At 49.6% G+C, this 23,669-nt stretch overlaps 3 protein-coding genes across 8 annotated transcripts in view; 2 read left to right on the top strand and 1 right to left on the bottom strand.

Moving 5' to 3' along the window:
- The window catches only part of SUPT6H (SPT6 homolog, histone chaperone and transcription elongation factor), a 33,200-nt gene extending 27,801 nt beyond the window's left edge, over nucleotides 1–5,399 (bottom strand). For both annotated transcript variants that reach the window (XM_044001392.1, XM_044001393.1), the window contains exon 1: nucleotides 5,250–5,399. The gene's annotated coding sequence lies outside the window, so the exon portion shown is untranslated. The remainder of the gene's footprint in view (nucleotides 1–5,249) is intronic.
- An 81-nt stretch (nucleotides 5,400–5,480) lies between these two features.
- Nucleotides 5,481–13,591, top strand: SDF2 (stromal cell derived factor 2). Its single transcript, XM_044001394.1, has 3 exons — nucleotides 5,481–5,851; nucleotides 8,761–8,957; nucleotides 12,919–13,591. Exons 1-3 carry the CDS (start codon nucleotides 5,677–5,679, stop codon nucleotides 13,204–13,206), a joined length of 660 nt encoding a protein of 219 aa, XP_043857329.1. The 5' UTR covers nucleotides 5,481–5,676; the 3' UTR covers nucleotides 13,207–13,591.
- A 3,861-nt stretch (nucleotides 13,592–17,452) lies between these two features.
- The window catches only part of KIAA0100 (KIAA0100 ortholog), a 33,233-nt gene continuing 27,016 nt past the window's right edge, over nucleotides 17,453–23,669 (top strand). For 3 of the 5 annotated variants that reach the window (XM_044001398.1, XM_044001402.1, XM_044001403.1), the window contains exons 1-9: nucleotides 17,453–17,612; nucleotides 18,545–18,674; nucleotides 20,644–20,693; nucleotides 21,006–21,153; nucleotides 21,385–21,503; nucleotides 21,786–21,846; nucleotides 22,051–22,240; nucleotides 23,278–23,401; nucleotides 23,485–23,609. In XM_044001398.1, the coding sequence (XP_043857333.1) occupies nucleotides 17,545–17,612; nucleotides 18,545–18,674; nucleotides 20,644–20,693; nucleotides 21,006–21,153; nucleotides 21,385–21,503; nucleotides 21,786–21,846; nucleotides 22,051–22,240; nucleotides 23,278–23,401; nucleotides 23,485–23,609 (1,015 nt within the window). In that variant the 5' untranslated portion in view covers nucleotides 17,453–17,544. Of the gene's footprint in view, nucleotides 17,613–17,851; nucleotides 17,875–18,544; nucleotides 18,675–20,643; nucleotides 20,694–21,005; nucleotides 21,154–21,384; nucleotides 21,504–21,785; nucleotides 21,847–22,050; nucleotides 22,241–23,277; nucleotides 23,402–23,484; nucleotides 23,610–23,669 lie in introns of those variants that run through there. The other 2 variants (XM_044001400.1, XM_044001401.1) reach the window with 2 other exon arrangements.

Here is a 23,669-nt window from a genome sequence, read left to right as displayed (position 1 = left end):
GGGACCGATAGAATTTGGAACTCAAAACTTTAAATAAATAAGAATGTTAAAATTTTAAAAATGGGGGCAGCTAGGTGGCGCAGTGGATAGAGCACTGGCCCTGGAGTCAGGAGTACCCGAGTTCAAATCCGGCCTCAGACACTTAACACTTACTAGCTGTGTGACCCTGGGCAAGTCACTTAACCCCAATTGCCTCACTAAAAAAAAAAAAAAATTTTTAAAATGTTTATTAAAATAAAAAAGGAAAGAAATTTGGGCTTCTTAAAGACAAACTACCATTCCCATTTGTATCCCCAGAATCTAGCACTATGCTTTGCGCTAACAACCCACACTCAGCACCACCAAATCCAAGCCTGTTAGCTGGTTTCAGGCTATCTTCCCAGTCTTATTTCGAGTCATCCCTGGCCACACTGGCACACTAGCCCTTCCTCGGAATTCTATCCCTTTCCTCCATACCCTTTGCAATGCCCTCTCTGCAATGTCTGCTGTGTCCCATACTCTTCATTTCTGCCTGAGAATCCTCAGCTTCTTTTAAGGTTCACCTCAAGTGCCATTTCCCATGGGAAACATTTCCTGATTTCCCCAGTGGTTGGTGCCATCTCCTCAAATCACAAGTAAATGATATTTACTTATATGTGCATATTGTATTCTTCTAACAGATTGTTAACTCCTTAAGCGCAAAGACTGTCTTGATGTTCCTAGCATACCACCTGGCACATATTAGGTGAAAATTCTTACCTAATTGAAGACCTTTTGCCCAAAAGGTCTTCCCTGTTTCTGTCAGCAGGACTAGCTAATTCACCTTTTTTTCTTCTGTGTTCCATAAACTGTAGTGTTATATGTTTTTCTCCCACTCCACCAGCCGCCGCCCAATCCAATCAGTGGACAAATTCTGTCATTTCTAAATCGGAAAAGCTCTCATCTATGTCTGTTTCTGCAGACACCATCCTAGTCCGGACACTCAGTCATCGGGCTGGACACACTAGCCTTCCAACAGGTCTTCATCCCCATACCTAATCTACCCATCACAACACGGCCAGAGGAATCACTTCCTTATGAAAAGATGTGAGCACCTTTCAATGGGTTCCTTAGCCTGGTATCCAAGGCTTTCCATAACCTAGTACCACATTATCTTGTTACTCACCTATACATCTGCAATGCTCTAAATCAAACTGGCTACTCATCATCTACGATAAACTTTCCATGCAGTTCTGCCCTTTTATCTTGACTCACTGTACTCCCTATAGTTGGAATAACACTCCTCTATTTCCACCTTTCAAGATTCTGCCCATTCTTTAAGGCCCAGCTCAAATGCAGCCAAGTCATGAGACCTTCCTTGATTTCCCCAAGACCAAATGATTCTTCCTTTCCCCCGGGGTACAAAGGTGTCATGCCTTTATTCATTTATGAGCCTCTCTTTATCGACACTATTTGATGTGGCTATGAATCAACAAGTATTTATTTTGCTCAGACTCCGTGGGAGGTGCTGGGGCTCTCCTACCCTTTTACTAGTCAGTGCTCTCCAAGAAGGCAGGAACCATTTGTTTCTCTATTTCTCTCAGCGCTCAGTACAGTGCTCTGCCCTCTGTGGAATATTTCCCCCAAAGTAGACATTGAACAAAATTACTGACAAGAAGTCATAGGAGACAGTGTATCACCCTCCATGCACGGAGGTGAGGCACCACATACTGGTCCAGTACTCATATTCCACTTAAAGGTAAGTAATTACTTTAAATTTAGGGATCTTGTTATTGTAAAAATGTGAAATACTTTGGTCCTATTCATTCATTGGACTGAATAACTCAGTTTCAGAAAGAATTTAAACTTTTCATTTAATCTATAATAATTACCTTTCGAGATAGGTAATGCCAAGCCTTCAACTCCCCATTTTCCAAAGAAGGAAGCTAAAGTTAAGAAGGGTTACCATCTTGCCAGAGATCACTGAGATGGGACCAGTCTTCAGTCTCCAAGACCAAGGTACCAAACCCCCTAGAGGTGAACAATTCCAACTGTACTTTCTAGTTGACATATCTCTAGAAGATTTATCCAAACAGTATCAACTGATGAGGAACTGAAAATTGACTAATTTAGCCCAGTGCCTAGCACAAAGTAAGACTTTAATAATAATAAATGTGTTATTTAATCTAAGTTTAGATCAAAGTTCTTAACAAAAATCTGATTATTATTATCAGCAGTAAGTTAAATAGTCATTTCCTTCCTGAGATTCAACCAATTTAAGGCCCAAAGATTGGAATCTCTTTCTCATTTAATATAGCATATAGACTCAGAAACATGCAGGACATTTCACTAGACTCAGAAACAGGTTGATTATGACAGGGTAGAGGACTTAGACTAGTTGACTGAAACCTGGGACAAGTAGAAGACTCTCCCCCCAACAGGAACCTGTCTAGTTATATACCCCATCCATATATATACCTCATACAAAGATCCCAAAAGGGAACAATACTAGAGTTAATCTGTCTTTGCATTCAGACTTCTTAAACCAACAATCACTGATTATTTCCATCACAGTCATTTTGGCTGGACGTGTCTATCAGATCAAACCTTTGTTACACTTAGAATCAAGACAGAGAACTGAGATGAAGGCTCATTAATAATATAATAACTGTTTCAGAGAAGTATGGGAACAATGTTTTCCCACAAGAGTCAGTTAAGCTGTGTATTCTTTCCACCTTCCTCCAGGGCTTTTAGTACCTCTATAGCTACTGCCTCTCACAGAAATAATGGCAAACTCCCAAGGTAGTGCCTCAGGATGTCTGGGACAGCAGACAGAGTTAAGGAGAAGTAGGAAGGGCAGGGATAATGGAAAGAGCATCAGACATACAGTTAGTTAGAGGGGATGGGCCCAATCTTGGCTATCATTTATCAGCTGAAGGAATCCTGGAGGCTTGGCAGTGGTTCTCCCTACCTCCCACCCTTCTCTCAAAAGATTAGGCTTTCCCCATCTTGCCCAGGCTAGAAGCTCATTGGCCATTTGGGGCCTGAACCCACTGATCGCCGCGGGGGCTTTAACCTGCTCCTTTTCAGATGTAGGACAGCTCCCCTTCTTTAGGCAACCTCATGGCCCCTTGCTCCCAGGGGCTCACCATATCAAGGCCAAATTTAGGCTGCATAGCTCACTGCAGCTCAAAGCTGTCAAGCTCAAGAGATCCAGTCTCTCCTGTAGCAGCACCCCAGGGCCAGTGGGTTCTTTTTTTGTTTGTTTTTTTAGTGAGGCAATTGGGGTTAAGTGACTTGCCCAGGGTCACACAGTTAGTAAGTGTTATGTGTCTGAGGCCGGATTTGAACTCAGGTACTCCTGACTCCAGGGCCGGTGCTCTATCCACTGCACCACCTAGCTGCCCCCAGTGGGTTCTTAAATGCCAAGTCCAAGGGCATTTTCTTGTTCTTAATCCTGATCCTTCTTAACCTCCAAACAGCATTTAACACAACTGATCATCTTCTTTTCTCTAAAAGTTATTGTGACTCAGCTCTGTCTTGGTTCTCCCCCTCTCTGTCCGACAACCGCTTCTGTCTCCTTTGCTAGAGCTTCATTCAGGTCATGCCCATTGTGAGTATCCCACACCAGTCTGTCCTAGGTGCTCTCTATTTTATCTCACTTGGTGATTCATTGGCTCCCATGAGTTTAATTATAATCTGTATACAGATGATTCTTGGCTCTATATATTCAACCCTAGTTTTTCTGCTGAGCCAATCACCCATCTTCAACTGAGTCTTGGATATCTTGGGCTGTCCCACAGCTATACCAAACACAATCCATTGTATTTTCCCCTTCTAAATTTCTCTATTACTGTTGAGGTTACCCACTATCTCCCAGTTACCCAGGTCGTCTTGTTTTTACTATTATAACATGTAACACATTTCTCAGATACGTTCCCTTCTCTTCACTGACACAGTGACAACTCTAGTCTGGGCCCTCAATACCTCTCCTCTGCATTAAAGCACTAAACCTTCCAACAGCTCTCCTTGCCTCAAATATTTTCCTACCCCAATGCATTCTCAGCTGCCAAGGTGATTTTCTTACGGGGCAGATAGAAAAATCTGTAACTCCCCTGGTCAATGAGCTCTAGTAGCTCCCTATTACCTTCAAAAATAAATACAAAACCTTCCAGTATTTAAAGTGCTTCCTACTTTTCCAGCCTGTTCCTTCCAAGGAGTCTATAATCTCGCCAGCTACACTGGCCTAGATGCAGTTTCTTAAACAAATCACTCAATTTTCCACCTCCATGAGGGTGGGGGGGTGGGCACGGCCTTGGTAATGGGGTGACCTGGGGCCTAGAATGCTGTCTCACCTCTTCCTCTTAGTTTTCTTCCTGGCTCCAAGATGCAGCTCAAATCTCAAGGAGGCCTCTCCCAGCTTCTAGAACCTTCCCATTCCAAATACCTGATTATTTATCCATTGCTTCCCCACACAGAGTGCACACTCATTTCTTGGTACTCCTGCAGTGCCTAGTACATAGCGAGCACTTAACAAGTGCTCACTGACTGATCTCTGAGTCAGGTCAACACCTCGTACGAGCCTAGTTTCTTATATGTGGTGTCCCCTATTAGACGGAGCGCTGCTGGAGGGCAGGGACTGGGTGCCTGGGGAGGTTTGGCCCCTTCTTTGTATCCCTGGCGCTCGGCACAGCCGGGCACACAGTAGGCGCTTCACTGATGCTGGAGGCGACGTGCTGACAGTCACGGACAGACAAGATCAGAGGGGTCGGAGCCTCGAATCTGGTCTCATTTAAAGGTCCCAAGCCTGCCCCCCCGCCCGGCGGCTGAGTAACTTTAGCTGAATTCGCCAAGAAACAGAGCAGGGGCTGCGACCCCCGGCTGTTGCGGGGGCTACCGTCCCCGGCTCGGAGCCATCGGGCAGGGGAGCGCCCCCCGTTTCCCCCCCCCCCCGCAAGACAGGCCGCTTGTCCTCTACCCACGAGGCCCCCCTCCAGGAAGCCGCCCCCTCCCCGCAGGAAGAACCAGGCCCAGGCGCCGCCCGCCGCCCTGCTTTGTCCCCCACCCTTCCCGCCGCCCCGGGAGGCGCCTCCCTGGGCTTCTGGGGGACGGGGGACCCCGAGGATTCAACAAGTGGCGGGAGGGGGCCGGCCCAGCTGAGAGGCGTGTGCGCAGGGGGGAGGCCCGGCTCGGAGTCCCGCGCCCCTCAGGGCCCCCCGCCCCGCCCCACCCGGTCCCACGGCACCCCGGGCCACCCGCGCAGTACCCCCGAGCCCCAGCCTCCGTCTTACCGAGCCCGCCGCAGCGCGGAGTCTCCGAGGAAAATGGAGTCGCCGCTTGGCAGCGCCACCGAAGGCGAATCCGGGGGCCCCCACCGACGTGCCCCCTCCCCGACGCCCGCAGCGGCCGCGGCGTCTGAGGTCACTTCCGGCGCGCTGTCACTGAGAGGAGGCGGCCCTCTCCCCCTCCACCCTGCGGGGCGGGGCGTTCTCGGGGGCTGGAGCAGCGGAGGGGCAACTAGGACCGCGGTAGAAAAGCAGCCCCTGGCGGCCTCCGCGTGGGGGCGGGAACGGGAGGCAGGCGAGTCCGGCCGTTTCCTCCCGGCGCTCTAGCGGGAGGAAGCATAGAGAGCAGAGGCCAGGGGGTGCCTCTTCCTCCTGGGCCTGGCTCCGCCCACTGCTTCCGGTTCCGGGGAGGGGCCGTGTTTCTGTCGGGGCGATGGGGCGTTGGGGCCCGGCCGGGATCGCGGTGGGGCCGCTGCTGCTGTTTGGGGGCTTGATGAGCCTGGCTGGAGCTTCCGATCTGCCCCTCGTCACTTGCGGCTCTGTCGTGAAGCTCCTCAACACGCGCCACAACGTCCGGTTGCACTCACATGACGTACACTACGGGTCCGGTGAGCCCACGGGGCGGGGCTGGCAAGAGGAAAGAACGGGGAAAGGGGGCGGGGCTTGGCCTGGGGGAAACCCCGGGGCGGGGCCTGGGCGAGCTCGAAGAGGGAGGGGGAGAGGAACCAGTGGGAGGCAGAGCCTAGAGGCGTCGTCGACCGGAAAAGCACTTGGGAGGGGGAGGAGCCCCGAGCTTCGAGGAATCTTGAGGGGGCGGGAAAGAGGGACGGAAAAGCACCTCGGGGCGGGGCCTGGAGGAGTCGCGGGGAGGAGGGGACGGGAAGACTTCCGGACTGTGGCCCACTAGGGGTGGGGAGGAAGGGAATAGGAAAGCTCCGGACACCTCGACCTCGTAGAGGGGAGGAGGAAGAAGAGGAAGAAGAGAGGAAGGGGGAGGGGGAGGCGGAGCCAGTCCGGGGGAGGGGGTGGTCGTAATAACGAACAGACTCTCCTGACCGATGGTGGCCAGTGTTATCAGGCTCGTGGGGGAGGAGGGCTTTGGACTGGTCTAGGCGGGGAGAAGGCCATTGGCTGGACTTGGAGGCTCAGGGAAGGACTCTGACTGAACCTCCCCAAAACAAAACTCATCTCATTCTCCCACCCCCCAAATCCAAACCTTCCTGGTCTGGAGGTCTTAAGAAGTGTAGAGTACGGGGCAGCTAGGTGGCTCCGGCCCTAGATTCAGGAGGCCCTGAGTGCAAATTTGACCTCAGACGCTTGAGACACTAGCTGTGTGACCCTAGGCAAGTCACTTAACCCTCATTGTCCCGCAAAAAAAAAAAAAACAACCAAAAACAGGGGGGAAAAAAAGTGTAGGCTGGGAAGGATTTTGGAGGGCATCTAGTCCAAACCCTACATTTTCTTGCCTTGTCAGTTGCCAGTTCTTGCTGATTCTAACCCCCACGCTGTCTATCTCTTGCATCTCTCTCTTCTTCTCATCACACAGCTGTCACCTTTGTTCAGGTGACTTGCTGTAAGCTCCTAACCGGTCTTCCTGAACTTAAGTCCACTTTTCTCCATTCTTACACCCTTCTTTTTTTTGCATTTTTAAAAAAATTACATGTCATTACAAATTTTTAACATTTTTTTTGGTAAATTTTGAGTTCCAAGTTTCATCCTTTCCTCCCTCCTTGAGAAGACAAGCAGTTTGATGTAAATTATACATATCAAAATAATCTCAACAGGCATGCTACTCCCCAGCTCAAAAAATTGTAGGGATTCTAGATTTTTTTTAAGGTAAAATGACAAATTTCTTGTTTTAGCATTGCCTTTCTTTGTATTCCCAGCACCGAACCGAATATCTGGCACATGATACATGCTTACTACATTGCTTATTGCTTGAGTTACAGTCGGGCTCCAGCCTATCTTTCGAGACTGATTTCAGATGACTCCCACTCTTGCCCTCTTCTTTGTAGCCAGTCCAGCTTACTTACTGTTCTTCCTTCATGACATTCACTTCCAGCCTTGGAACAAGCTCTCCCCCGGACTCTCTAGCTCCCTCCCAGAGGCCATTTAAGTGTCTTCTTATATGAGGGCTTTCTCGAACCCCAACTATTAGGTATATAATTTATGGTTCCCTATCTCTGTACAACCCACCTCCCAAGCTCCGTAAGCCCGGGGACTAGTTTAGTTTTGGTCTTCACATCCACATAGTACATACTTAATAAATACCTAATCGATGGAATTAAGTATCATAAAGAGCACTGGCTTTAGAGTTGGGGGACCCAGGTTCTAATCATGCTTACGACCTGCATAACCTGGAGGACAAGCCAGTTAACCCTTCCAGGCCTTAGTTTCCTTATCTGTAAAATGAAGGGGTTTGCATGAGAGGGTCTCTGAGGTCCCCTCTAATTCACTCAATCTGTGATCAGAATTGAATTTTTCTGGAGGGCACCATTGTGCTTCCTTGGTCACCCAGGTTCACCATCTCAGTCAGGCCCTTCTGTGAGGGAAAAATTCATCCTCTTATCAATAATTCTCAGGAACTCAGCAGCGAAGTGACAAAAGCTCTCTTATTTCCTTCTCTCAAAGAGGCACCCTAGTGTGCAGCTAAATGGGTGCCCCGAAAGGGGCCTCGCAGGCCCTGTTTTATACCCTAGTCCCTAACTCGAATGGACCTTCCCCTTTTTCATCACTGGTCGGGGTTACAATCTCCTCCCCAAAACTAGCTAATCAGAACGCAGTATTCCCACCCCTCTTCCTTGTATGGGCATAACTCAGGAGTGGACCTTATATTTCCTTATATGGACAGAACTCTGGAGAGGACCTAATTGAGACCAGGGCTCCTTGAACCATGTGACCTTGCTGAGGGGGAGGAGGGGATCTGAGACCTTTGTCCTACAAACAGGTCAGGGGAGTATGACTGACTGTTATATCCACATTGAGAGGAGACAATTACCCATTTCTCACACCTTCGTATCCAGTCATTTGCTGTACTCTAGTGTAGGACCGCATTCCCTCCTAGACTTTTGCTACAGCCTTCCTCACCTCCTTGCTTCCTGTCTCTTCAGCAGACTGCCAGATCAGGCTAACCAAGTCATTCCCCTACTCCATTTTCAGCCTAGGCTCCCTTTTGCCTCTAGGCTAAAATGCAAACACCTCAGCCTGGCCTTTGAAAACTTCCATTATCCTGCTCCCACCCATCTTTCCTGACTTATTTTTTATTACTTCTGATTAGATATAAATCTGCACTGTCAAAATTCAAATAGAAAAGTATCTCTCCCTTAGGGCACATTGACTTAGAAAACCACAAATTAACATTATCTTTGTAGTATTGTATTTTTATGGCTTTTGTTCACGTTTCCCTTTTCTGAGGTTCTGGCCACACATTTTGCAGAGTTTAACCCTGGATAGTTGATAACTAAGTTCCCTTCTAGCTCTCAGTCAGTGAGCCTAGAATATCTTCATTTTTTTCCAGGCAGTGGGCAGCAGTCAGTTACAGGGGTATCGGATGTGGACGACAGCAACAGTTACTGGCGGATCCGAGGAAAGACCTCTACGGTGTGTGAGAGAGGAACCCCAGTGAAATGTGGCCAGGCCATCAGGCTGACTCATGTTAATACTGGGCGCAATCTTCACAGTCACCATTTCTCTTCACCCCTGTCTGGCAACCAGGTGAGCACAGGGCTAAAGGAGCCTCATTCAGTGGGATTGTTTCATTTCTGGGCTGTTAGACCTGTTTGATCAGGAGGGCTTTGCTTTCCTCTTTGTTCATGAGGAGAAATGTATCTATTTAGGAATAAGAACCGGTTCAGGACAAGAAGGGAGGCTTGTTTGGCTCCCCAGTGATCAGAATCCTGGGCTAGAAGGGCTTGGGAGGTTTCTCCTTAATCTAACAAATTAGAAAAACAAGCTTGTCTTGCTGGTTAAACACCTAGGCTTCTATAGAATGTGGAACATCCAGAACTTTGTAGTTCTGGCGAAGACTAGAATTGTTTTCTGGGACACCAAGCCCCGTAAGAAGGAAAGGGAGGAAAAGAAGGGTCCTAGCTCTCAATGGCTTTACCATTTAGTCAGGGAAGGAAGGCAAAAATTCCAGAAAAGTCAAACAAGGGAAGAATTAAGGAACAGTAAAATAAACAGCACTAGAGATGTCCCAAAGGATTGGAGATCAGATTTGAACCTGACTTGGGTTGTGTTGGTGTCATTACTGCTTGAGTTTTACCTGCCACCATCCAAGTTTAGGCTTTTAGTCACTTGCCACCGCTGTCATTAGCTTGAATAATCCTCAATAAATTCCAGGGGCTCCCCATTGCCTTTAGGATCCAATATACCAAATGCTCTGTTTAGAGGCCTTTGTCACCTAGCCTCCTCCAACCTTTTTTTAGTCTTTTTACTCCCCAAAATGGACTCTTCCATCTGATGTGGGATGGAATTTGGTGTCAAATTGATCGTGAGTCATTCCAAAAGAATTACAAGACTCAGTGACTCAGTTTCCCAAGTGAACACAGGGAGAGAACCAGAAAAGTGGAAAGGTATCGCTCAAATAGGGAAAGAAAATTCAGTTATATTTGGATAAATTGATTATCAGTCTCATTATAATAATGTCCACCTAGGGGCAGCTAGTTGGCGCAGTGGATAGAGCACCAGCCCTGGAGTCAAGAGAACCTGAGTTCAAATGTGACCTCAGACACTTAACACTTACTAGCTGTGTGACCCTGGGCAAGTCACTTAACCCCAGTTGCCTCACTTAAAAAAATTAATAATAATGTCCACCTTAGGGAGGTACAGGGGAAGGTTTATCCTAATTTGGAGTTCCTGGGGTCCTAGGCCAACCCCTGAGGCAGGTACCTTTTTCCGTGGAGGTGTTTTTGAGGTTTACATGTCATAAGGTGAATCTGGGGTCAAATTGGGCCTTTTCTGCACATGTCTCCTTCTGATTCCCATGGCTAGTTTCAAAATATCTTCATTTTTTATTTATTTCTAGTTTGATCTCCTATAGCCTGTCAGTATATCATTGTTATTATGGTCTTTTTGACCTGGCTCTTTATGATCTTGTTATGGATACTGATTACTGTGGGTACATGAGAAGCCAGGCCCTGACTTACATTAATGAAGAAGTTATCCATTAACTGAGGTCTGAGTCCCGTTTAGAGCTCATATCTGAATTAGAGCTTGGGTCTTAGGTTTTCCTATTAACCCCTTTTTGCCTCCTACAGCACATCTAGTGACATTAGCCTCCCGGCTGGTCCCCGAACAAGACACTCCATCTCTTGGTTCCAGGCTTTGTCTCTGACTGTTCTCCCTGCCTGGAATGCTTTCCCTCCTACTCTCCACCTCCTCACTTTCCTGGTTTTTTAATTCCCAACTAAAGTCCTACCTTTTACAGGAAGCCTCCCCCCCCACCTTTTTTTTCCCATAAAAGTATTTTATTATTTTCCAGTTACATGTAGAGATAGTTTGAAACATTTGTTTTTATCCCCCCCCCTTAATTATTTCTGGTTTATCCTATATATATAGCTTGTTTATATATAGTTCTTGGCTTGTTTCTTACTTATTAGATTGTAAACTCCTTGAGAGCAGGGACTTTCTTTTGCCTCCTTTTGTATCCCCAGGGATTAGCACAGTGCCTGCCTGGCAGGTGGTAGGCACTTTAAAAACGGTCACTAATGGACTAACTAGTTTTACCACCAGTCTTTCCTTTCTTCAGCCCACACTGCAAATGTAGTCTTCCTAACACACAAGCCTAATCATTTCACTTACCCAAATCTTCACTGTCTCCCCACTGTTTGCCGAATTATATACAAACTCTTGGACCTGGTCCTTAAGGCCTGCACGTTTTTGGCTTGACTCTGCTATTCCAACCTTACTTCACAGTATACTCTTGCCCAGTCTGCTCTTGTTGTCCAGTGGTAAGATACAGATCAGGAAGACTGGAGATTGGCCCTGTCATGGGTGGAGTGGTTCTTGGATATCCTCAATTAAAGAATCAAACTCAGCACACACATCATTTAGCTAGAAGTAATACTTGGTTTGTTGCAATAGAGCAACTGGCCGGGAGGAGAGATCCTATCTCTCAACCTCCTCCCAAGCAAAGAAACTGCTGGCTTTTTACAGGACAGAGTAAACAAAGAAAAACTATGCAAAGGGTCTTCCTTACTTCTTCTTCTTCTTCTTCTTTTTTTTTGCAAGGGGCAATGGAGGTTAAGTGACTGGCCCAGGGTTATACAGCTAGTAAGTGTCAAGTGTCTGAGGCTGGATTTGAACTCAGGTCCTCCTGAATCCAGGGCTGGTGCCCTATCCACTGCACCACCTAGCTGCCCCTCTTCCTTACTTCTTGGGGCCCCTCTCTTGTGACACCTCAGCAGAATGTTTTGTCTTGGGAATGTTGCAGTGCCTCAGAGACTCTATCCTTGGACTGGGCGCCATCTTGGAGCAGGTATCAAGATGTTTGGTAGGCTTTAACCACATCCTTATCCCCCCAGAGGTTTACATGTTTCAGCTCTTCCTTACTAGGGGACTGAAAACTCAAACAATCAGGCCGGCCCGCACAACACAGCTCAGTGTTCTCTCTCTATGCCATTCTGCTATTTCTGATCCCTGTCCCTCACTGAAAACCAAACCAATCAGACCAGCCAAGCCAGCACAGTTCTTTCTCAATTCCAGGCTGCTACTTCTGCTCCCATCCCCCACTTCAGCCCCAGATGCTGTGGAAGACCTTGACCTTTTTAAGCTTAGGTCTTTCCCCAGTGTCAGTTTGCCTGAAGCAATGCCCATTCAGTGACTAAAGCTAGGTAAGAAAGGAGGCCAAGAAAGGCCTCTTTTACCTAGCCAAGAGAAAAATAAATAAATAGGTTGGGGGTGTGGGGAGAGAGCCTTAGGGTTTCTGGCCAAAATAGAAACACTTGCTTTTTCCTTTCACTGAACCATCTTGAGGCAAAACTATGGCCAATGAGGCTTGAGCTGGGACCTCTTATTGGCTAGTCAGTGAGAGCCAGACTCATACCTAGGATGTGCCCTAACCCAAATTCACTGTTTCCTTCCCTCATCCTGTCCTTTCCTTGTATCTCTCTGCCCAACCTGTCTCCTGTTCTTGGTATGAACCTCCATCACCCCCTTCTATGTCTTAAAATCCTTTTCTCCTTTCAAGCTCCCACTCCACTGTCACCTCCTTCCCCACTGACAAACTGGAAGTCATCTCTTTTTCTGTTAATCTCATGTACCTCTCGATTTGACTTCTCTTACATTTAATCCCACACTAAATTGTAGTCTAGCTACTTAGATATTTCTGTTTGTTTTGCTGTTTCTCTTTTCTAACTTCTAACTCATTGAGAACAAGGATGAAGTCCTTTTTCATCTCCCCCTCCTTGTAAGTAGGTGCTAAGCAAATGTTTGTTAGCATGTATTATCTCATTTGTATTCTTTTGGGGGCCATTCTTTGGTATTTTTTGAGCGGGGAGAGGCAGGAAAAGGGATTTGTTTTATGATCATTTCCCTCCTTTCAGCCCATACTTTTGAGTTCCTTCTGTGGAAGTGTTACCTATTTTCTGTTTTATCCCCTCATCCTGTCAGCCTTATAACCACTTCTCAAATTTGTCCTGGGGCTCATGTTAATTCTTCTACTTCTCTGTTCCAGGAAGTGAGTGCATTTGGAGAAGAGGGTGAAGGGGACTATCTGGATGACTGGACAGTCCTCTGCAGCGGGTCCCACTGGGTGAGGGATGATGAGGTTCGCTTCAAACATGCTTCCACAGACGTGCTGCTGTCTGTCACAGGAGAGCAGTATGGGCGGCCCATCAGTGGCCAAAGAGAGGTGCATGGCATGGCCCAGCAGAGCCAGAACAACTATTGGAGGGCCATGGAAGGCATCTTTATGAAGCCCAGTGAGCTGCTTCAGACTGAAGCCCACCATACTGAGCTATGAGAACCCTTTACTTCTCCTGGCCTGGCCACACAGTGTTGAGTTACACCCACTGCTTTCTTCATTGGAGCAGCTGAGGCCTCATCGTCCTTGGGGTGAGGATCCAGTGTGGGAAATTTCCAAGGTTCTTCAGAGCAGCAGCTCTCTTCCTGCCAACATGCATCTATCCTTATCCTGGACTTGGCGTCACCTCCTAAATGTGGGAGTTATTGCCAGTGGTGGCACTGATCCTTTCATCCGTTTGGAAGAAATAATCAAGAAACATCTCTTGGAGATGGGAAATTCCCCTCATTTGGGAGCTTTGACATAACAATCCGTTAATAGGCTGAGTACAGTCTCTAATGTATGCTTTTTTCTCAGGAGTAATAAAAGGGATTTGATTCTTTAAGTGGTCATTTAGTAACATCCCTAGGTCTGCTCACTACTGTAAGTCTTCTGAAATTACTAGGGATGGTGCAGTGGATAGAGCACCAGCCCTGGAATCAAATCCGGCCTCAGACACTTAACACTTACTAGCTGTATGACCCTGGGCAAGTCACTTAACCCCCAATGCCCCACAAAAAAAAAAAAAGGAGAGAGAAAAATTACTAGGGACTCTCAGCTATTGACCTTGTAAGGTCTTCACTTTCCTTAACCTCAATCCTTTGACTAGAGGTCCAGATCCTTATAGATTCAAACCTCTGATTAGTTTGCCTTCATGGTGTGACATAAAAAATTCAGGAACCAGTTTCTGAGTAGTTAATTATTGCTATTGGATAAAAGGGATCAGTGGCACTCTAATGCCAGAGACCCCACGTGGAACCCACTCAGGCTTATGTGCCCCTGGAAGAGTGGGTGTTTCTGTGGATGACAATTCTGATTGGCTAACAATGAGAAGAATGAGCCCGTTTTTTAGGAGAGGGCTGGAGGGTGGAGGGTGGGGCAGTTTGAGCTCTCTCCCGCCCTGACTATTCCCTCTCCCAGCTTCAGGCCATCTAGATTCCCACCCAAGCCTGAATAGAATACAATGGACTGGAATTCATTTTAGATGAAATTCTTTGTAAAGTTCTGGTGTGGGGTTGGGGGGTACTGGGAGGTAATGATTCCAAGATTTCATTACATCCATCCTTGCCCTTCAGAAAACTAAGCTTTGACCTAATATCCAAATGAGGAAGGGAAAAAATCCTGGAGCTCCCCAATATTAACAATTGGTTATTTAATGATCATTTCTCTCAGTGGTCAGGGAATTGATGCAGCCTGAACTCAGAGTCGATGAGTCTACTAGTATTGCATTTACCCCAAGGGCACCCATCTCTACTCCCCTGGAGGAACTGGGCAAATGAGGTCAAGTATATGAGTGTGAGCATAAGTCTCTGTGATGGGAAGAAACAGTCACTTATCTTCAGCCTCCCTCATACTCCCAAATCAGATGGATTCTGGGATGTTGGACTCCTGCATTCCAGAAGTGTGATGGGGGCGGAAGGGAGGTGGCTGCCATCTGCTGGGATTCCAGGGGATATGTCAAGAATCACTTTATTTTAGGATGGCTTTTTTTCCACTCACTCGTTTCGCAGCCTTTACATTTTACTTGGAGAATGTCAGCTCTGTGCCAGACCTCCCCTGTCCAAGATGTTAAGATTCTGTCTCTCTCCCAGGGACACAATCTGAACAAGGTGTCATAGCGAGACATGTTCCAACTACAGAAACTCTGATTTCCAGAAAACCTTCCCATTTCTCCACTTTAACTGTCTAGATGCTCTGAGAAGAAAAACCTTGAGAGAGAGGGGCCAGGTGGAGGCAATCATCTGAGGAAAGGGAGCAAGAGTCAAACTGAGGTGGGACTAGAAAAGCCAAGGCAGAGCTAACTAAAGGGGTTTCAGTTAATTTGGGAGATTCAGAATGAGGGTCTAAGTGACCGGCTGGCTGGGAGAGGAAGGGGAAGGACCAGAACTCCACTACAAGTGAGGAGCCATAGAAGTGGGGAGAGGCCGGAAGGACAGCTGAGCTACCTCTGCCTTGCTTACCAGGAATCTGTATAACAGGACAGGCAACTTGTTAGAGGGCTGATAATAGAACAGGAGAATGACCTATTAGGGGAAACTATTAGAAGGAAGTGGTTTGGGGTAAGACAGCAGATACGGATAGAAAAGAGGCTGGTTCATGAAACAGTATCGATGTGGCTCCCCCTTGAGCTCTCGGGACCCTAAGCCATTAGGCATTTGAATATGTGTTGCCCCAGGGATTAAACTTGGCCTGTTTCCTCTAGGTCTATCACTCCTATCCAGTGATTCCAGGGGGGCAAGAGGTAACCCCCAAACTCATGTGCTGTCATGCCGTGCACAGGGATGCTTCATATTTTGTGAGTGGAGAGAATTTGAAGAACTCACTGGCCATAGCAGGGTGTTGGGCCCCTGGTTCAATCAACAACAGCTGGCCAGAATAAGATACTCCCCGAAGTAAATGAATTAAATGCAGTGTTTTCTATTTCTATTTTGATACTTTGAATGACTCATGGCTTCATCAGTGTTTCTTTCAAAATGCAGACCACAATCCCTCCGTGCTTTCTCATCCTAAATGTCCGTGTTTTACTATAAATTCTCCACAACTGATTAACAGATCCATCCAGCATGCTACAAACTTTCCTAGGCAGCTGGTTGGCTCAAGGGATAGAGCACAAATCCAGCCCCAGATATTTACCGTGTCACCCTGGGCAAATCATTTAACGTTTTCTGTTTCTTTCTCTGCAAAATGGGAGTGATAATTGCACCTGCCCCTCCCCAGGCGTTGTTGAAAAGGCTCAGATGAGTTAACCTAAGTAAGATGTAAACCTTAAAGCACCAAGTAAAGGCCACTTGCTATTATTATCTTGCGCCTTTTTTTGGTATCTGGAAGATAGCTAGTCTATCAGTTGGGCTGTCCTGCTATTTTCTCTCATTTCTTTTTCCTTGGATGGGAAAAAGATGATGAAACTGTTGCTCTTATATTTACCTAGCTAGGATCTTGGGGTCCTCAGAGACCAGAGTCCAACCCCGTCCTCCTTCAATAGCAGAACTCGGGCCCAGAGGCAAAAAGCACTTTGCCTGAGGCTTCAGAAGCTGTAAGCAGCAGATCCGGGGTCCGTTCTGACCCCTCTACCTTAGAAAGAGTGAGCTGCCCTCTTAAGTTTCCTTCCAGCACCGGCTTTCTTGGCAAAGGGCCAAAGGTGGTCCTTTCCCCCTTATTCTCCTACCCCTGCACCCGCCTAGGAGCCCCCGAGATAGCCCAGACACACGGCTCCCCGGGTGGTAATGAATAATGCATCACTCCACAGAGATCGCCCTTGGACTTGGATGGGGAGACTCAGGAGGGGATTCTCTCCGGACAACTCGCAAAATAGGGTGGGGGCAAGAAAGACCTCAAGGGACTTGCCCGAGAACCCACGTCGGGGAAGGGTTAGCGCGGGAGCCGGCCCAGAAGGTGTAGGGCCTGGATTCTAGTCTCCTCCCACCGGCCACGCGCTGCCCGAGTGACCTTGGCCAAGTCGCTTCCCCCTCCTCAGCCAGCCAAAGCGTGGGGCTGAACTGGACCTCTAAGGTCCCACCCTGCTCCGTTCAGACCCCACTTCTTAGGACTCGCCCTCCACTCTAAGGCCGTTGCGAGAGGGATGGGAGAGGTGTCCTAGGACAATTCTTTGGGTTGCGGCCCGGAGGCTCGCCCCCTCCTCGGGAGACAAACGCCACGCTGGTCGCGGGGCTCCGCCCTCCCTCAGCGAGAGGCGAAGGTCGGCCCGAGCCAGCCGGGGCGGGGAAGGGGGCGGGACCAGCACCGTGTCTGGTTCCTCCCTTCGGGCTGGGGCTCCTGTGGGGCGGGGAGGGGGCGGGGAAAGGGAGGAGAGACGCTTCTGTCTCCTCCTCTCTGGCCCTGGAGCCCGGAGGGGGAGGCCCGGGCTGACGGAAAGGGGCGGGGCGAGGGAGAGGGGCGTGTCTAGCTCCTCTTCTCTGCTCCGGCCCCATAACCTGGAGGGCAGGTTAGGGCTGACGTGTGGGGGCGGGGCGAGGGAGAGGAACATGCGTTGGCTCCTCCTCCTCGCTCTGATCCTGGAGCTTGGAAGGGGGAGGCTGGGGCTGACGGGAGGGGGCGGGGCTAGGAAGAGAAACGTATACTGGCCCCTCCCCCTCCCGCCCTCCTTCGCTCGCTCGCGCGCGGGCGCCGCGGGAGGGGTGCGGTGGGGGTGGAAGGCTGCCGGGCCGGGCCTGGGCGGGGCTCGCGGTGTCTCCTCCTCGCGCCGTCCCCCGCGCAGGCGGCTAGTCGGCCCTCGGAGGCTCCGCACGGAACTCGCGGGGGCCGGGGCCGGGGCCGGGGCCGTGCGCCGCGGGGGACGCGATGCCTCTGCTTTTGGCCGCGTTGCTGTCCTTTCTCCTGGCTGCGCTCTGCGCCCTCTTCCTATGCCGGTGAGGGGCCTCTGGGGCCGGAGAGGGGCGAGGGGGCGCGCGGGAGCGCGCGAGGAGGGAGGGGCCGAGCGGCAGGGACGCGCGGGGAAGGAGGGGCCGAGCGGCGGGAGCGCGCGGGCTGGGGAGGGGCTCGAGGGAAAGGGGTGGGCCTGTGGAGAGTGGGAGGGGAGCCCCGCGAGTGGGTGAGTGGGGGGGTCCCTCGAGTCCCTTTTCAGCGCCCTTGGTTCCAGGTGACCTTGGGCAAGTCCCCACTTCTACAAAGGTTTGTGCCGCCAGCCGTGCCCCGAGCACTGCCCTCCTCCTCCACTGCCTCAGTTTCCCCCGCTGCACAGGAGGGGTCACTGGGCCCCCTGCCCACCACCGAGCTCGCCCGAGGAGGCTTCCTTCTCTCCCCGGGGGCAGGGGGGTACCTGGCTGTCCTAAGGGGCTACCCTCTAGCTCTTTCCTGGCCCTGACCGCCCAGCTCAGCTCGTCAACCTTGGGCTTCCCCAGAGCAGCGGGGTCCCCCCTTCCAGGGAGGCTGCGGCTTCAGACAACGGACTGGCGGGGAGCTCCCCGGCCCAGCTCGGAGCGCTGGGATGGGGTCTGGAGAGTGACTGATCCTCTGATTTCCCCTGGGGGGTGGGTGCAGGAGGGGGCCCCTGGCCTAGACCTTGGTTCCAGGGTCAGGACCTCTGAGGGCACTGTGGGGAGGGGGGGGAACGAGCCTAGCATCGTAGCTGTTGAGCCAGAAATCTCATTTTACAGACAAGGAAACTGAGGCTCAGAGAGGGCTGCCTAGGCGGCAGAGCAGGGATCGTTGAGTCCCCCTCATTTTACTGAGGTGCACACAGGTAGTGAGTGCCTGAAGTAGGGGGGCCCATCCAGAGCAAAGGGGAAAATGAGTGCTGGGCTCCCACAAGCAGCTGGCCCTCACTGGGCTTTTTGGGCAGGTGGCTTCTGGTCCGATTGGCCACCAAGTGGTGTCATCGGAGGCTCCAAGCTGAGCTCAAGATCGGCTCCTTTGGCTTCTTCTGGATCCAGAATGTTAGTCTGAAGTTTGAACAGCACCAGCAGACAGTGGTGAGTACTTGGGAATTCCCTGAATCAGGAGGCGGAGGGGAAGCCCAGCTGAAATCCCAGTGGCTAAGAATTTTTTCTCTTCTCCACAATAGTGTTTCATTTTTTTCCCTACAAATTTAAATCATCAGTACTTTTGGAAGTTGCTGTGCTGTGCCCTAAGAGGCATCATGATGTCACATATAGAGGGTTAGCTTCAGAATCAGGAAGACCTGATATCAAATCTTGCCTCTGACATTCTGGATGTATGATCCTGAACAGGTCATTGTGCCCCAAGCAAATCTCTAAAACTATATATTGTAGATAAGTTGCTAACCTGTATTGGTGAAGACAGTTTAATTTCCCCATGAAATCACAGAGCCAGGCCAAAAAACCCCATTATAAGATGTGGTTCTTACCCTGTTGTTCTTGTAGTTGTTGTTTTGGCCTTCCATTGTCCACTTTCCTGGCAGTTTTTATTGAAAAATAATTTTCCATCATGTTTTATGATCACACATTCTATATCAGTTCCTTATTTGAAAAAATGAGAGAAGTAAAGTAGGACCTCAGAGGTCCCTGCTAGCTGCAAATCTATAATTCTGTGAACCCAGCTCTGTTATATTCTTTTGGTTCTGTGTTCTCTATTTTGTTCTGTTGATCTATTTTCATACTTAAAAAAAACCAGACAATTTTGATAGCGCCTTTTACTTTGAGTTGTATTTTAGTTCCCCTCTCATTTTCCTTGGTAGTGTTGTTCCTGATAAATCTTCAGTTACAATCCTATGAGGTAGCTCATTGGTATTTTGATTGGCATTACATGAAATCCATCATTTAATTTGCATAGTACTGCTAAAACCTATTCACATGCACTGGCTAGCTCTTCAGTTATTTAACCATCCAGCTATTTATCCACCATGGTTTCTTCCTTCTTGAATGTTAGGTGGCTTTCCCAGTTAATCACTCCTTTAAGTTAATCCTGGATCTAACCTGAGAATACCTGGTTTAGGATGAGTCAGTTGATCAGTCGAGAACAGTTGTTGGGTCCCTACCATGGGTCTGCTTGGGCTCTTTGGAAGGATATAACAGAAACATCCTAGAGCATAATGGGAGAAATGTACCAACACACCCATAAAAGAGACATAGAAAAGTAATCAGCATGACTAAGATATACATGCTGAGAGAAAATGCGGTGGTTGCTCTGCATTTATACTGCCTGACTTCCCCTCCCTTCTCATCTCTGCTCTTTAGATGCATTATAATATCATTGAAAGACCTATATTTGAACCCTGGCTCAGTCCCTTCGGTGACCTGTCACTCTGGACCTCAGCTGCCTCCTTTGTAAAATGGGGGGCTTGAGTGAGACCCCCGAGGTTCCTTCCAGCTCCCTATCTAGTGTCTCTGATTTCTCTGAGCTTCTGACTCTGCAGCTGTGAATTGGCAACAGTAATAGTGTCTTATCTAGGATGACATAATACCCATAGAGGTTGGTGCAGACCTTAAGAGTGCTGTGTGTGAATATGAGTCTCAGTAACAATACTAATGATACTGTCGTCTTCCTTCACAGATCAGCTCAGGTGGTGCCTTTTTTTGGCCTTCCTTATCCCCTCAGCTGATAGCATTGGCTCCTTCCGCTAGTTCTACAGTACTTTATCTTCTGCTTCCTTCTCTCCCAACTTTGTACGGTGTTTATCTGTGCAGTGCCATAGTGCCACCATGCCCTTCCCCACAAGTAGACTAGAATCATCTTGAGGGTAGGGACTATTTTGGGATTTTTGTCTTCGTAGCTCCAGCAGTTAGCACAGTGCTTTGCATATAGTTGGTGCTTAATAAGTGTCTGTGGAACTTAATCGATCAGGGTGGGTTCAGTGTGGGCCTATGGACCACCCTCCTCCCCTGCTACTCCTCTGACCCTTGTGTCAGCTGTGGAGACTGTCCAATTGCTTGGGCCTTGGCTGGCAGCCGCTGCACAAAGCCTTTTCCCATACTGTTCCAGGAAATTGATAGTGTGTGGATTTCCAGCAAACTCCTGAGCCATGATCTGCTGTGAGTATCTCATCTTCCATTTTCCATTAGGGAGATTCTTGTAGTTTGGGGCTGGGAGTTGTTGAATGGGATCTGATTGATGTTAAGCCTTATGGCCTGAGGAGGGGACTGGGTTTTATCTTCTTAAAGCCACCACATTGGTCTTTACACTGTGAACCTGGTAAGACAAATAATGACATGTGCTAGCAGTCCTCACTTCCTGGACCAAAACCTGCTGGCAGGGAAGTTGGGTGGGTGGAGGGAGGGAAGGGTTCTCTGGCTGATAGACCGATTAAAGTACTGGTGGTAGTCGGGTCTCTCCCCTTGGGGCAGGCACTATGTGGCACTGTGTTTTGGGGAGGTGCGGATCAGAACTGATCTACAGAAGATGTCTGGCCTGCCCAACTCTTTGTCCCAGACCACTGGGGTGGATCAGAGAGAGCTGCCCCTCAGCCCATCCTTGCTGCGGATCATTTGCCAGGTGAGGCTTTTCCCTTTTTCTCCTGGACTCTGCAGCAGTGTATATTTGGGCCCATGCTGCAGCCTGGCTTTACCTTCACCTCCCTCTTCTGAGTTAGGGCTGTTCAGAACTGGTGTCAGCAGCTGTTTGAGGCCCTGGCTTGCATAGCCTCTGGGATGGGAGATGCCTCTTTCTCTGAGGGCCAACATTGGCCTGCCCCAGCCATTGATCATGCTGGCTTCTTCCCCTCAGCTTTTCTCTATCCATGTGGACTCCATCAACATCATGGTTCTCAAGGTCGCCACGTCTGAGTCCCTGTGGCACATTCAGATCAGTAGGAGCCGATTCCTTCTGGATAGTGATGGGAAGAGGTAAGTGCCGGGTGGGTCGAGTCCCAGATGGCAGCATCTAAACCAACTGTTCCCATCCTGGCACCAGAGAGGAGCAGCTGAAGCAGGGCTGGCTGGCGGAGTGGCTGACGCCACTCACGGTGCAGAGATGAGGCTCCCCCACCAGGCCAGGGCAGTTACAGTGACTGCTATGAGTCAGGCGTGAGGTCACCTTTTCTGCCTATAAGCAAAGCTTGCTTGGTGATGGCAGTTGAGGAGGGACCAATGACCAAGGATTTGGATTTTTTTTTCCCCCCTTCTCAGAATCGACTGTGAGGTGAGCCTAAGCCAGGTGAATAGCAAAGTCCTGAAGAGTGGTCAGTCGGTGAGTGTCACCTCTCTGCCCTCCTCCATTGTGGGTGGGAGCTCAGGAATACCGGGGCTCCCATTATTTCCTATGCCACTGGTTCTCTTGTCAGCCCAGTGGGGACCCCTTGGGACTTGCCATGTGAACCATCCTCCATCTTCCTGAGCTAAGCCTCCCGGGTATGAGGGGTTGACGTGTCATCTGTCTCCCTCACCTGTGCAGGAGGACACTTGCCTGGCAGAGCTCTCCTTGGCCATGGATCTGTGTGTGGAGGTGGCTTTAGGCAGCCTGCATCTGAAGGCTATAACCCTAGATGTGTGGACACTCCATGCTGAGCTGCACGAAGGCCTCTTCCACAGCCAGCTGCTGCATCCGAGCCTGGTGCCTACCTTGAGGCCAGGTAAAATGCCAGGTAAAATGCCAGGTAAAATGCCAGGTAAAGATAGACCTATTGTTGATCCTCTTCACCGAAGATGCACAGAGACTAAGTTCTGGGTCTTGCTATTCATCTGGCGTGTTGTTAATTTAAACTGGCATTGGCTGTTGGCAAAAGGGCCTTGACCTTGAGAATAGATGGACCAGGAGTAAGGATGGGACTCCCTCGGAGGCAGTTGGTCTCTTTCTTGGACCAGAGGAAGGAAGGAAGTCAGAATTCTGTGCCCCTGGAACATTTACCTGGGGCATCTTGGGGTTTTAGGAGACTGCCAACTCAGTAGAAGGCAGCAGTTCAGCACAACACCCCAGAAAGCCCACCGTCTCAGCTAGAGTCCCAGAACAAAGGAGGTCATGTTTGGGTTTTGCTCTGTTGTGGTAAGGCTTCATCTGGAATTCCGGGGGCACTCAGTCGTGCGGGCCCCCTTTTAAAAAAAGGGTATGGACTGGACAGCCTGGCTTTTGTCCGTAGGAAGGACAATGAGGACATGGAAGGGCCTAGAAATGATGCTGCAGGTGGAGCCTTGCAAAGGATGGGTTGATAGAAGAAGAGAAGGCTTGGGCTGGGGGACCATGAGCGTTCAGGCATTCAGAGTGCCGTCACATGGGGAAGGAAGCAGGCCCATTCTCCTTGGCTTCAGAAGCCAAACCAGGTGCCTGTGATGGCAATGGCAGGTGTTGGTTTCCTGTAAGGGAAGGCTTGCCAATCATTAGAGCAGCATTAGGATGTGAAACAGGCTGCCTTGGGAAGTGTCAGCTTTCTGGTCTGGTAGAGTACGGGAGGGCCACTCTCTGGGGATGTTGTAGAGAGGATTATTGTACGGGGTGTTCGTGATGGCCCGGGTGGCCTCTGAGCTGCCTTTGAACCCTACAGTCCTGTGGTTCTGGGAGGCGCTTTCTCAGGATGGAGGGACAGAAACAACCTTGTCTGCAAGAAGAGGACAGTTTGGGAGAATCCGAGGGGCCTTTCTTGGCTGTGGCTCAGTGGATGTGCCACCTCTCTTTTCTCGTTTGCAGAGGGGACAGAGGACTCAACTGAGCCAACCATTCCTGGCTTGAACCTCCTCCACCTGCTGCCAGGGAAGGTGAAAATAGAGATGGAGAATACCAGTGTGGTGCTGTCCATGAACAGCCAGAAGAGGTGAGGCCCAGTGGCCGCTACGGGGCCAGGGAGGGGTGGGCATGGAGGGGCTTGGGGGTTGAGCCGCCTCAGTTCTTGGCTAGGCACCTCAACTGGACGCTGAAGCTGTTGCAGTTCTGTTACCACCGTGATGAGGACCAGCTGCCCCTGCGAAGTTTCACAGCCAATTCTGACATGGCCCAGATGAGCACTGAACTGCTGCTAGAAGGTGCCCACGGGACCTAAGAGGAGGGAGTGCAGAGGGTCCAGTTTGCTCTGCTTCTTAATT

The sequence above is a fragment of the Dromiciops gliroides genome, chromosome 4 (genome assembly GCF_019393635.1).
Source record: "Dromiciops gliroides isolate mDroGli1 chromosome 4, mDroGli1.pri, whole genome shotgun sequence".
In the NCBI taxonomy this organism is placed as follows: Eukaryota; Metazoa; Chordata; class Mammalia; order Microbiotheria; family Microbiotheriidae; genus Dromiciops; species Dromiciops gliroides.
The sequence above is the reverse complement of the archived record's forward strand: the minus strand, read 5'-3'. Positions and strand labels throughout refer to the sequence as shown.